Below are 13,583 nucleotides of genomic sequence, written 5' to 3'. Positions count from 1 at the left end.
ATATATATATATATACAAACACATATAATCTTTAATTTCACTATAGGTAACCTTTAAAGGTTACTAAAAATTCCTTAAATATGGGCCAGTAAGATGGCTCAGTAGGTAAAGGAATTTGCCACCAAGCCTGACAACCTGAATTCAGTTCCCAGGGCACCACGTGGTAGAAGCAGAGAACCAACCTGATTCCTGCAAACTGTCCTCTGCTTTCCACATGTGCACCATGATATACACACCAACACAGGTTATGCACACATACACAAATTTTTAAGTCTTTTTTGTTAATTTATTATTTTTGTGTGTGTATATCATACAGAACATCCCACACAATCTTATTCATCTATATACCCACTTCCCAGATGTCACCCTCCCATAGCCTCCCACTTCCCACACACTGGAGCCCATATACTCTGTCAGCCCTGTTACTGTTCACTGTGTTGTTGGCACCTCCAGCCATTCCCCAGTGCTTGTCCATCTGCTGAATCTAGTCGACCTATCTAGAGTTGTTTTAGGAAGGTCAGCTGTTCCTCACCTAGTAGCAATCAGTTGTCAATATTCCTTTAGATAAGATTGGGGTCTGCTGTTCATTTTCCCAGGTCTATGCTGGGTTACTGTCTGGGAGTCTTTTGGGCCACCCTACTACTTTCCACTAGCATATAAGCAAGTACAATAGATCATTAATATTACATAATACATACTATTATTGACGTACATAATATTACAGTCCACATGAATATCCATGTAATACATAATAAACGAAGGTATCTCCTGTCTGGCATTGTTTCTTGTTGTGTAGCCTTTAGCTATACACATGAATTTAACATTTCTTAAAATTAAATACACTAATAGAAAATTCAGCCCTAATCTGTCTACTGTAAGGATTTAAGTGATAAAAAGTTGCTTAAAGAAGTGATTTTGTTGGCCAGGCGTGGTGGCACACACCTTTAATCCCAGCACTCGGGAGGCAGAAGCAGGCGGATCTCTGTGAGTTCAAGGCCAGCCTGGTCTACATAGTGAGTTCCAGGACAGCTGGGGCTACAGGGACACCCTGTCTCAAAAAGACCCCCCCCCAAAAAAAGAAGTGATTTTGTTTTATCCCTTTACCAAAAAAGAATATCAGACCCAGGTCATAATAGGTGGTAAATTTGATATGAGCCAGTCAGTTTCTTTTATTATTTTATTTTTTGTGTATGAGTGTATTGCCTGTATGTATGTAAGTGTACCTGTGTCATGCAGTACCCAAAGAGGTCAGAAGAAGGCATCAGATCCCCTGGACCTGGAGCTACAGATGGTTGTTAACTACCATATGGGTGCTAGGAATCAAACCCAGGTCCTCTGCAAGAGCAGTTAGAGTTCTTAACCACTAAGCCATCTCTCCAGCCCCAGTCATTTATTTCTTAATGTTTTTACCAACTGTTTCTCTCTCCTGAAGACTGTACTCAGCCCCATCTTTATCACAACAGGAATGAGCCTTCCTAGTCTTGTAGAACAAAAACATTTAGCTTCTGCATGTACAACGTCTGATGGTTGGCTAATAAGGGGACCTGTGAATTAAGTTCCTAGAAAAGAAGAAAGGCTATACCTGTGTTAAAGAGTCTACAAGACCAAACAATTGAACATCATGATTATGGAGAATTAAGATGGTGAAGACCAGAGCCAAATTGTCTTGGGACTATTTTTAGTGCCTTTGGAAGCCATTCACTGCCTACCCATGTCTGACCTGACATCCTTATGACTCTGAAAACTTTTTAAATGTATTCTTAGAAAATAAAAGAAAAAAAGCAATGAACAAGAATAAAAATGTATTCTTAGCAGACCACTAGCTTCTACGAATCCAAAAGCTAAGAATGTCATCCTACGGTATTTGAAGCCTCTAACTGTATTTTCCCTGCTTTGCTGTGTACATCCCGTCTACCTGTGGGCCCCACCAGTGTATCTGGCAAATGCCTGATTTATGACTTTCTTCATTCTGTAATTAATAGAGTCTGATACAACCACCAGAGCGGAGTGTATCTTTTGATACACTCTCTATTATCTCTATTATAAACTCTCATTCCCTTTGAGGTGAAGGTTGTATTTCTGCATCAACAAAACAGAGTAAACACTATTTAGGGTATTCCATAATTATCAGGCTATCCTTCAGTTAGTACAAATGTACTTTATAAGCATCAAAATGTAGTTGTTTCTTGACTTGAAATTAAGCAGTCTATTTTAGAGTCTTTAAATACACTACTTCATGTACATTGATTTAGAATTCATAAAATATCCAGAATACCAGAAGTTATTCATTAAAAAGTAGCTTGATGTTCCTTTAAATATCTATGGCGGCTGCTAATGTAACCTCTTGAAAACTAAGGCAATAATTAACACATTGCCTAAATGAAGGTAATTTGGGATTTCTGTGCTATATGGCAACAGAAGACAGCCACAGGCAATGTAGGTCTTGGTTTTATGTTCAACTATCCATGTACTTAGTTTCAGTTGTAAGATACTTGTAGAAAATGCTTGCAAATTCAGCTACATCCTCTTCAATTCCAGGTCCTGCTGTAGACTGGTGGGCACTTGGAGTTTGTTTGTTTGAATTTCTAACAGGAATTCCACCCTTTAATGATGAAACCCCACAGCAAGTATTCCAGAATATTCTGAAAAGAGGTGATTCTTTTTCTTCTTCTAAGGTAGAACCAGGGTTGGGGGATACAGGTAAGTGGTACAGCACTTGTCCAGCATGCACAAAACCCTGGATTCAATTCGTAGCACACACAAAAAGTCATTTATCTGTACGCAGTTGTGAATGACTAACATACTTAATTGCCTAAAAATATTTTAATACAGGGTTAAGCATGGGGAGGAGGGAGGGTAGAGGGTATAGAGAAAAGAGGCACTCAGAAGAAAGTAAAGCACACCAGAACATGGGTGTAGACTTCACAGAGAACTGAAGAAAGTAAAACGTACCCTAGTATGGCTCTTCAAGGGAAAGTTAAACCACTTTACTTGTATTTATAGACATCCCTTGGCCAGAAGGTGAAGAAAAGTTATCTGATAATGCTCAAAGTGCAATGGAAATACTTTTAACCATTGATGATACAAAGAGAGCTGGAATGAAAGGTATGTTTTTATGTCAATTTTTATGTCACTTGATTGGCTGTAGGTGGTAGTTATTAGTAACATCAAGTTCCAGGACAATACCACAGATAACCTGACTGCTCAACACAGGGAGACCCTGTCTCAGAACAAACAAAAAAATTCAAGGTCAGAAAGGCAGATGTGGTGGTGCATGCCTTTAATTCCAGCACTAAGGCAGAGTAATGAAATTGTAATAGTCACCAATTGAATTTTGTTACTGTCATGAAGTACGTACCTGAAACTATTTTTTTTTTTTTTTTTTTGGTCTTTTTGAGATAGGGTCTCCTTGTAGCCCAGGTGACCTGGAACTCACTATGTAGACCAGGCTGACCTCGAACTCACAGAGATCCGCCTGCCTCTGCCTCCCAAGTGCTAGGATTAAAGGTGTGCACCACCACAGTCGGCATAATTTTTTTTAATTATTTTATGTGTATGCACGTATTACCTGCATGTAGGTAAGTGCACCAGTGTCATACAATGCCTGCAGAGGACAGAAGAGGCTGTCGGATCCCCTGGAACTGGAGTTATGGATAGTTGTTAGCTGCCGTGTTGGGTGCTTGGATTTGAACCCAGGTCTTCTGCTGCAAGAACAACCAGTGTTCTTAACCGCTGAGCCATCTCTCCAGCCCTGAAACAATCTTACGTTATCAATATTTTGGGTTTTTCATACCTGATAAAATTAACAATCTATAAGAACAGAAAATCTACTTTATGAATACTTTGTTCTATAATTTCATATTGTTTAATTTCTGTTACTCATTAAAAATGTGTTGGGTCACCAAGCATAATGGTACCTGACTTTAGTCCCAGCACTCAGGAGGCAGAGTCAGGCAGATCTCTGTGAGTTTGAGGCCAGCCTGGTCTACAGAGCAAGTTCTAGGCCAGCTGGAGCTACAGGAAGACCCTGTCTCAATAAGACCAAGAAAAAATGTATTGGGTCCCAGACTGTCCCTGTAAGACACAGTTGGTACATCATGAACCATTTCATGGCCTTTTTTAATGAATGAGTATGTATATTCAACCCTAAAATTATGTTTGCAAGGTTTAGAGTATAGCTCAGTGATAAGAGAGCATGGGTAGTGTGGGTGAACTGCCAGGTTCGCTCTCCGGCACTTAAAAAATTTTTTTGGAATAAGTTATTGACAGACACAAAAGCATTATGTTCCAAAATGCATCTCTGTGAGAGTGTCTAGAAAACTGAGCTTTAGAAATACATCATTTCAGGCTGGCAAGATGGCTCAAAGAGTAGAAGCTACACAAGCTTGATAACCTGAGTTCAAAATCGGAACCCATGGTGGAAGGAGAAAAGTGACTCATAAAAGCTGAGCTCTAATCATACACACCATAGCATGTACTCCCACACAAACTGTGTATGTGCATATATAATGTTTGTTACATCAGCTTCTAAGTGTTCCCTCTGGTAAGATCAGTATTTGGGGGCTGGAGAGATGGCTCGCTGGTTAAGAGCATTTTTGCTCTTCCAGAAGACCTGAGTTTGTTTTCTAGCACCCACAGGTTCATAACAGCCTGTAACTCCAACTCATTTGGCCTCCATGGGCACCTGCAGATATGTGGCATTCACACATATATATAAACATAAAAATTTATTCTTTTTATTTTTTTGGTCTTTTTGAGACAGGGTCTCTTTGTAGCTCCCAGCTAGTTTGGAACTCGCTACAAAGATCAGGCTGGCCTTGAACTCACAGAAATCTGCCTGCCTCTGCCTCCTGAGTGCTGGGATCAAAGGCAAGCGCCACCACACACAGCTAAAAATTTGTTAAAGATCAGTTATTAATGTAACTGAACCTACTGAGTGATGTATAGGCATTTGTCAATATTGTTCCCAGTCCTGGGGTTACCCCAAGTGATGAACTAGACTCATGTCCCTTTAGTTGTGGAACTTATATTAAAATGGAAAGACCAAGAGTAAACAAATATAGTTGTAACATAGTATAGTCATAAGTAATGTGAAGAAAAATACAGTGGAAAAATAATACAAAGTGATAACTAGAAGGGTTTTTATAGATAGTTGGGAAGATCTATGAGGTATGAAATTTGAGCAGAAATCTGTGTAAAGTGAGGTTTCAAGTATTTTAAAACTCATCTTTAGCTTTTTGAAGATGCCTATTGACTTAAGTCACATTTAATACATTAAAAACCCACAAATGTAAACTCTACATTGTTCTTGGACAATGTGAATCCTTGAAATGTTTCAGAATAGATTGGAGTATCTGAATACAATGTATTGGTTAGATTGCTCTTATAAAACACTATCATGGGCTGTGGAGATGCTCAGTGGATAGTCTTTCTGCACAGGCATGAGGACCAGAGTTTGATCCCCAGAACCACATAAGCCAGATAGGGTAACACACGTCTATGGTCCAGGTGCACATACAGCAAAGTGAGAGGCAGAGACAGAAGAATCCCTAGATATTTGTGGGCCAGCTAGCCTGGCATACACAGAGGTGAACAAGAAGTATTGTCTCAAAACAAGGTGGAAGGCTTGAACTGACACATGGTTGGCCTCTGACCTCCATGGGTGTACCACAGCATGCACAAGCCTGCACTCACAAACATGCACACACTACTGTGTAGTAGGCATTGTATTAGGCATAGATAAGACTTAGTCTTTTATTTTTATGTGTAAGAGTGTATAGCTTCTATGTATGTAAGTGCACCTATGTGGTGCAGAGCCCATGGAGACCAGAAGAGGGCGTCAAATCCCCTGGAACTGGAGTTACAGACGTTTGTTAGCCACTGTGTGGGTGCTGAGAATCGAACCTGGGTCCTCTGCAAGAGCAGCCAGTACGCTGAACTACTGAGCCATCTCTCCAGTCGTAGACTTAGTCTTAAACTAAGATTGCTGATGAGAAGGTTCAGTAGGTAGAGGTACTTTTGTACAGGTCTGAAGAATTGAATTCAATCCCAGGATACCACAGGTGGCAAAATTTTGAAAACCAAGTTCTTAGTGTGTCTACCACAGCATCACACACACACACACACACACACAAATATTTTAAAAGTACAAATTTCATTAAAAAGGATCTAGACATCATGTGAAAAGCTGACACAGAACTGCCATGAGTTCAAAGCCAGCCTGGGCTCCAGAGAAGGCCCTGTCCAAAAAAAGTGAGAAGCCAGGCAATGGTGGCACACAACTTTAATCCAAATCCCAGCAGTTAGGCGGCAGAGGTGATAGGTAGGATCTCTGATAAAAGGCCAGCCTAGTCTACATCATGAGTTCCAGACAATCTGGGGTTACAGATACATCCTGTCTAAGAAAAAAACTTGGGGCTTGGAGATACAGCTCAGTGGTAGAACACGTGCATAGCATGGGCAAGGCCTTAGGTTCAATCCGCAGCATCGAAAAAAAGTGAAGGATTAAAGAGAAGGGAATTTATTTCTAGCAACTAAATATCACAGTATAGGCAAATAAATGAGCATGTTTTGGTTTTAGTAGAAGGAAATAGGGTGACCATAAGGAAAATGTGAAGAGGTAAACAAAGTCTGGCATCTTGTAAGCAGGAGTCTTGTGGAAGAAGGATTCTGGCTATAGCTATAGTGCTAGCCAGTCAATATATTGTAAAGATGCAGTCAGTGAAATCAGAAGAGTGAAAAGATCATGAAGAAAATGTATGAGAAATGTCCCCAGGTAAGGCAGCACATGCCTATAAGCCCAGCAGTCTGTATAGGCGGAGGCAACAGCACTGCCAAAACTTATAGGCCAGCCTAGGCTACAGTGTGAAACCTTACAAATAAACCAAAAGACAAAAACAAAGCAAAAGGATAATAAACAAAAAATATAACAAACCTTCACCAATGTCTATGTAAAATCATGAAGAAACATGAGGCATAGAAAACAAAGTGAAAGATGAACTTCATGTTACAGTTGTTAAGGGCAATAGATAGTGCTAAAGACTGCCACAATATAAAAAGATGGTGAGGCCTTGGAATGAGAACTGGAACCTTAGTCATATGAGATCCAGAAGTAGGGAAGGGAGTCATGTAGAAGTCAGCTAAGCACTCATCAAGTGAGGGATTGTGTGAGAAGATAATGGCATACTAGGGAGACACATTATGGTGAAACCAGTAAATAAAGTAGGGCAAGAAATATGAGACACTTTTTAATTCCTAAAAGCAGAGCTTAACATGATTTTGTTTTACATTATTTTTCCTCCCCAGAATTGAAACATCATCCTCTCTTCAGTGATGTGGACTGGGAAAATCTACAGCATCAAACTATGCCTTTTGTACCCCAACCAGATGATGAAACAGATACATCCTATTTTGATGCCAGGAACAATGCTCAGCACCTGACCATATCTGGATTTAGTCTGTAATACATCAATGTCCCTTTTATCTGACCTTGTAGATTAGGGTCATCTTCACAGTTACATGTTCTGTTCCTTAATTCTAGATACAAGCCAGTGAGCTTTTAATTAATGTATGCAACAGTTTTTATAGAATTAAACTATTAATCAGTAACTTATCTTAACCTTAGAACTGCGTATAACATCACTTTTTTCCATTTTATTTATTCAGTGCACTTTATGTAGAATAACGTTATCAATAAACTGACACTACCAATACATAGAGAATGAGCCATAAGCTTGTCTATTATCTGTTGATTTCATTCTACTATTCATTTGGTGTTACTAGGGAAAAAGTACCATTGCATTTGAATGTAATTTACTTGTACATGATTGCCTATAAAACTGTGGTCTTGAGGGCAGTCATATTAGGCAAGACATATAATCTGAATGTAACTTCAAAATTAGATGGGGCCAGATGTGATGGCACACGCCTAAAATCATCATATTGAGGAGGCAGAGGCAAGACGAGAGGAAAGGTGCAATTTCAAGATCAAGGCCAGCCTGGTCTCTACACTGGAGGCCAGCCAGGACTGTGCAGGAGTACACAGAAGAACCAAGGCTTTAGCTTACTGTGCTAGGGATACAGTTTTGCTGCCTTGGCTGCTTTTGGTACCTCCCTCTCCAATTCCTATTTGTTTAAAATAGTATTGGGAAGGTTGGGTGTTGTATGTGTTACATAATTTTAATAGCCTGTTCATTTTTAATAGAAAATTCCATGCTTCGTGTCTTATTTCTAACATAATCAGAGACAAATAGTAATATAGTCAGCAGAGCTGTAACATGATTGTCAGCATTCTTTTCAAAGAGCGTGTACTAAGATACAGCTCAGGTATTATATGAAATTCATGGAAGCTCTCAGCATATGTAACCCTTTACAAAAGAGCAAAATTCAGATGTAAATGTAGCATAGGTAAGGTTTCTGCTAATAAGAGTATTAAAATACCTTTGCACTTTGGCTCTGGTGTTTTTTTACTTTCCATTACCATCCCAGTCAGCATCCAGTTATAATGTAGTCTATAAAGATAAGTTTAAAACTGTTAAATTCAAAGGCACACCATGATAATTAGTGGTATGTAACTGAATCTGTGGGTTAATGGTTTAACTGAGCTTATGTTAATGATGACTAATGTTCCTAATAGTCACCCCTTCTAGTAAAATACTAAGTATTTAGAAAATTTATCCTAAGGACTGATACTGATAATTACAGTCAATTTCATCATCTTTTAGAGCACTCCTTACATTATCTTAAGATTAAGAATGTCAGTTTGGGAACACGGGTGTAGTTCAATAGGAGAATGCTTTCCTGGCATGTGTGATCCCCAGAATGCCTATGACACTACACTGTCCAAAGATCATATTTTCCACATTTCTTGGTCATAACAGGCTCTCTTTTTTGTACCTCCTCTTTATTTCTTGTAATCAGTTCACATAGGAACTTATTAAGCCCACCATGAGACAGGAAAGGACTTCTTAATTGCTGATTTGTTACATTTAATGGCAGATTAGACGTGGTGAAGCTGGGTCTGCCTTCCCCATCAGATCATAAATTAACCAAGGGCAGACTAAATCTGTTTTAACATGACAGGTTCTTGTATAATGCTTATGCTTAACAAACCTGTTGTGAACAAATATATGATGCAGCCTGATGCACTAAACTGGGCAGCTAGAAGCTGTGAGCATATTCTACACTATCCAGGCTCCTCTTGCTCTACCATCTGAGGATCTGAGGACCCAGAGGATCCTGCTCATCTATCTATCCAGGGCTGGAATCAAACATTTTATCAGGATGCAAAACTAAATGCAATGACAGAGAAGATGACATCCATGCACAAGCCATACCCTACCATCACCGGCCCCTGGCATTTCCCTCGTTGAAGCTGAAAGCATAATTCTTTCATTCAGTCTATCATCCTTTATATAGTATTGTCAAGCAGTAGAAAGAACAGTCTTTGGAGTCAAATGGCTAAACCACTGTGCTGCCATATTAAAAGCCCTTGGGTAGGTTAACAATAAACATTAATATACTGGAAATTAATATTAACTACATCGGGGAGCTGGACGTACAGAACTTGCCAAGCATGCACAAAGTCATGAGTTCAATCCCCAGGAACACACAACTACACAAATACTAATTACTTTCTAGAGTCAGAATTAGTAAAAACAGATTAAGGAACAAACTAGGGTTAGCAAGATGGCTGAGTGGGTAAAGGTACTTGCCACCAAGCCTGATAACCCAAGTTCAGTCCCCAGGATCCACATGGTGGAAGGAGGGAATTGACTCCCAACTCTGCACATTGTCCTCTCACCACGTGGGTGCACACATGAGTGCACGTGCACACACACAAACGCACACACACACAAAATAAACAATGATAAAAGCTGAAACAGTACTAGATTGGAGAAAGGTACAATGGACTTACTTTTAATAAAGAAGAGTCCTTGAGTAGAAAATTCATTTGTGGCCACGTGTTCATGGTGCATGCCTTTAATCCCAGTACTCAGAAGGCAGATGCAGGTGGGTTTTAGGCCAGCCTCATCTACATAGCAAATTCCAGGTCAGTCAAAGGCTTTACAGTGAGAATCTGTAAATCCTAACTGTTGCTCATAGAAATTTACACAATTTTTTTTTCCTTAAGAAATTAGAATGTCTTTGGCAGAAACACTGTTTCAGCTGAAGGCACACCATGGTCAGGTTATTCCTGTCCTCTGCCTTCCTGTCTAGAGGTAGGCTACAAATCCTATTTTACTAGGGACAGCACCAGAAAGCTCTAAGCAAACCTTACTCTACATATTTACCTTCCCAGTTTCCCATCTGTGGGACCCTAAAATTTCTTTCCTTTGTCCTTCGGAGATTGAGGCAAGAGGATTGCTTCAAGTCTGAGGCCAGCCTGGGCTATATAGAAGCCCTGTCTCTTTTTTTTTTTTTTTTTTTTTTTTTTTTTTCCTAAATCACAGATCCCTTCAGATGACAAAAATGAGTTAAATTTTATTCATTTTTTAATCCAATTACATATAATATGGCTTTATTTAGGGTTTGGGGGGGTGGTTGGTTGGTTGATGGAACTGGGGATTGAGCTTTGGGCCTCCCACATCCTAGGCATGTGGAAAAGCTATGCCTCCTACCCTTTAGGACTGCTTTATATGATTTTATACTATTTATTTTATTTTATCTTTGTACATAATTAATACAGTTAAGTAATAAAAACCATGTTATTTCTCATTAGCCTTTTATTTTTAATTTAGGTTTACAATAAACAGAAAAGTTGATCATTAAAAAAATAACCACAGCTGTCAATTTTTAAAATGAGGTTTCTGTTTTAAAGCATTACCACTATACCCTATAATTACATCTTTTATATACAAGAACTATGTACAAACTGCTTTCAAACTATACAGTAAGATTTTGGAATAAGATACAAACGGTTATCCTTAGGAGTTAGTTATCCTTGAGTGCTTGTAATGAATCACAACTGGTTACAGTCTTAATTTGCATTTTATTTATATAAGTGACAAGCCATCATTTTCTGATACCAAGTTCATACATACTTTTTAAAAATAACCCTTGATCCACATGTCTCAACTTTATTTCTATATATAATCCAGTTATTTGCTTTTTTTCTTGAAAATAAGTAGAAGATAGAGTTTTGTTTTGTTTTTAAGCAAGTACTTGTAAATCCTTTTAGACAAATCAGTCAAGATGTGATACAAAATTTTAAAAATCAAGTTACATTAAAGAAAAAAAGGTCTGGGAAAAGCAAATTATATTCTTACTCCTTTCTTCAAAGAACTGCCCTACATACTAGAGATGGAGTCATTCTTTCCCTCTTACTGAAAACATTCCAATGTTGGTGCCAAACCCAAGGTCTTACATATATCAAGAATGCCTTAAAATTATTTGCTACACAAAGCCAGGCATGGTACATGCCTGTAATCCCAGCAATTTGAGAGGCAGAGGCAGGAATATAAGGCGTTCCAGACCCCCAGCAACAGAAAGTTAGAGGCTAGCCTGAGCTACAGGAGACAGAACTTACTCGCTATAAAGCTTTTAAATTAAATCTTTAAAGCACAAGGTATGTAAGTGAGCAGTAGTTTGGGAAACTACAGGAAGTATGATTTTCCAAACACAGTCTTCAAGGATTTTCCTTTTGGTCTAACAAGGGGATTAAGAAACTTAAATTTCTATTAGTTAAGCATGCCTTAACCATGTGGACATATATGGCCTTTAAGCTGGCAAATCTTTCTAAGACCCTTGTGAAGTATACCCCAAAGGAAAAATTGAGGCACTAAGAGGTTAAGAATCTAGACTGTATGTAGTTTACCACTTGCAGAAAAGGAGTCTTCATGCCTTTCTTTTGTTATCTTTGTAGAAACAGTGTAAGTTTTCATTTTTTATTTCAAAGCACCCTAGGAAGCAGACACTGGGTAGCCTTACCTGAAAAAATGATTACAAAGGAATAAGTATATTCAATTAACGTCTAATTAATGATCTATGTAGGCTCAGCACATACTTTTGAACCTACATTAGGCCCACTCTTCATCATTTCCATCAGCAGGTCACATCTGTGATTCATTTGTACAAAGTAAGCCTAGTATAAAGGACAATGATTTTTTTTCTTTTTCTTTTTTTGAGGCAGGGTCTCCCTGTAGCTGGCCTGAAACTCACTATGTAGACTCAGCTGGCCTCGAACTTACAGAGATCCACCTGCCTCTACCTCCCTAGTGCTGGGACTAAAGGCGTGGGCCACCACACCTGGCAGGACAATAATTTTCAATAATGATGCCTGAACACTGACTCTGAGTTGTGAAAGCCCAAGACTTTAAGTGCAGACCACGGAGAATTCCAGCTGCTTTCTACTACTTGGCATGACAATTCAATCACTCATATAAAATTGATGTAGCCTCATTTAAAACTCATTCCTGGTTTTCCGCCTTATATTTAATTTAGAAAAGTAAAAATACTTATAAATCTGATGTCATAATCAACAATTGTGCCTTGGAAAAGCAGCTTATATTTCTCTATAGGAAATAATCAGGTAAACATGTTACTAAACAGTAATTAATAACTTAATGTACTTCAACCTCAAAAGTAGAGTAAATCTATATATGCTGTTTATAACTTAGTTGAGATTGATTGTTCAAGTATCAGCAATATTAGTCCTTAAAATGTTACCATTTGTGTAGTGCAAAAGAATATGTATGCATATAAACCAAACTACTGGACGAAAAAAAAATGTAATCATCACAAACTGAGATTTTTTTGTGAATTCCACAATCCATTTCATTTCTTAGGTCACCCAGGCCCAGCTGTCTTCTTGAGTAAAATGCCATTTTCTTCAGTTTAGTTTTCTTAAAAAAAGAAAGTAAAAACCAATTTTCTGTAAGTATAAATGCAACCTGAATACGAAGCACAGTCATACCAAAGAATTCTCTGGACAATAACACAATATTCAAATTTAAGATAAACCTGTAAAATTATAAGTGATACTTATGAAATTACCTCATGTGACTTAGCCTGCAGAAAAGATGTAATTACAGGTGTTGAAATTATCAAACAGTTTTTATGTATCTATTCATTTATTGATTGATGGTGCTCAAGGCCTTTCATATGCTATACTATATCAGCAAGCTATTATATAATCTCAGCCCTCAAACAGTTTTTAATAAATAATTTCAATGTATATTCCTCCTCTTACTGTCTACATCTCATCCTTTTCTAACAGGCTACTACTCTACAGTTAATACTTGGGAAAATTAATTCAAAATTTTATGAAAATGAAAAAAAAAAAAAAAAGCTTAACAACCCAGACTTATTTTCCAGGGACTAGAACACAACCATCACATGATCTGCAAAAACTTCCCTCACTCAAGATGCCAAATTGCATGAATTACAGGCCTCATTACAAATTCATTCCTCTCTGTAGAAATTCTTAAGCAACTCATTGGCAGGAGTGAAATTTTATTATTTTAATTATGTGTATGTTATCTGTGTGAGGGCACGTGCATGTGATTGCAGGTTCCCAAGGAGGCCCAGAGAGGATATGAAATCTGGAGCTGGAGTCACAGGTGGGTGTAACCCACCGATAGTGC

General features: G+C 38.3%; 2 protein-coding genes across 6 annotated transcripts in view; one reads left to right on the top strand and one right to left on the bottom strand.

The window, feature by feature from the left end:
- The window catches only part of Mastl (microtubule associated serine/threonine kinase like), a 47,491-nt gene extending 37,073 nt beyond the window's left edge, over positions 1–10,418 (top strand). For both annotated transcript variants that reach the window (XM_008831757.3, XM_017797819.2), the window contains exons 10-12: positions 2,539–2,652; positions 3,004–3,105; positions 7,306–10,418. In XM_008831757.3, coding sequence (XP_008829979.2) covers positions 2,539–2,652; positions 3,004–3,105; positions 7,306–7,463 — 374 coding nt within the window. In that variant the 3' untranslated portion in view covers positions 7,464–10,418. The remainder of the gene's footprint in view (positions 1–2,538; positions 2,653–3,003; positions 3,106–7,305) is intronic.
- Positions 10,419–10,720: 302 nt separating this feature from the next.
- The window catches only part of Acbd5 (acyl-CoA binding domain containing 5), a 67,136-nt gene continuing 64,273 nt past the window's right edge, over positions 10,721–13,583 (bottom strand). For all 4 annotated transcript variants that reach the window (XM_029562931.1, XM_029562932.1, XM_008831752.3 and 1 more), the window contains one exon: positions 10,721–12,842. In XM_029562931.1, coding sequence (XP_029418791.1) covers positions 12,830–12,842 — 13 coding nt within the window. In that variant the 3' untranslated portion in view covers positions 10,721–12,829. The remainder of the gene's footprint in view (positions 12,843–13,583) is intronic.

The sequence above is a fragment of the Nannospalax galili genome, unplaced genomic scaffold, assembly GCF_000622305.1.
Source record: "Nannospalax galili isolate Female #2095 unplaced genomic scaffold, S.galili_v1.0 scaffold14, whole genome shotgun sequence".
NCBI lineage: Eukaryota > Metazoa > Chordata > Mammalia > Rodentia > Spalacidae > Nannospalax > Nannospalax galili.
Note: the sequence above shows the minus strand (reverse complement) of the source record. Positions and strands in the feature narration are given on the sequence as shown.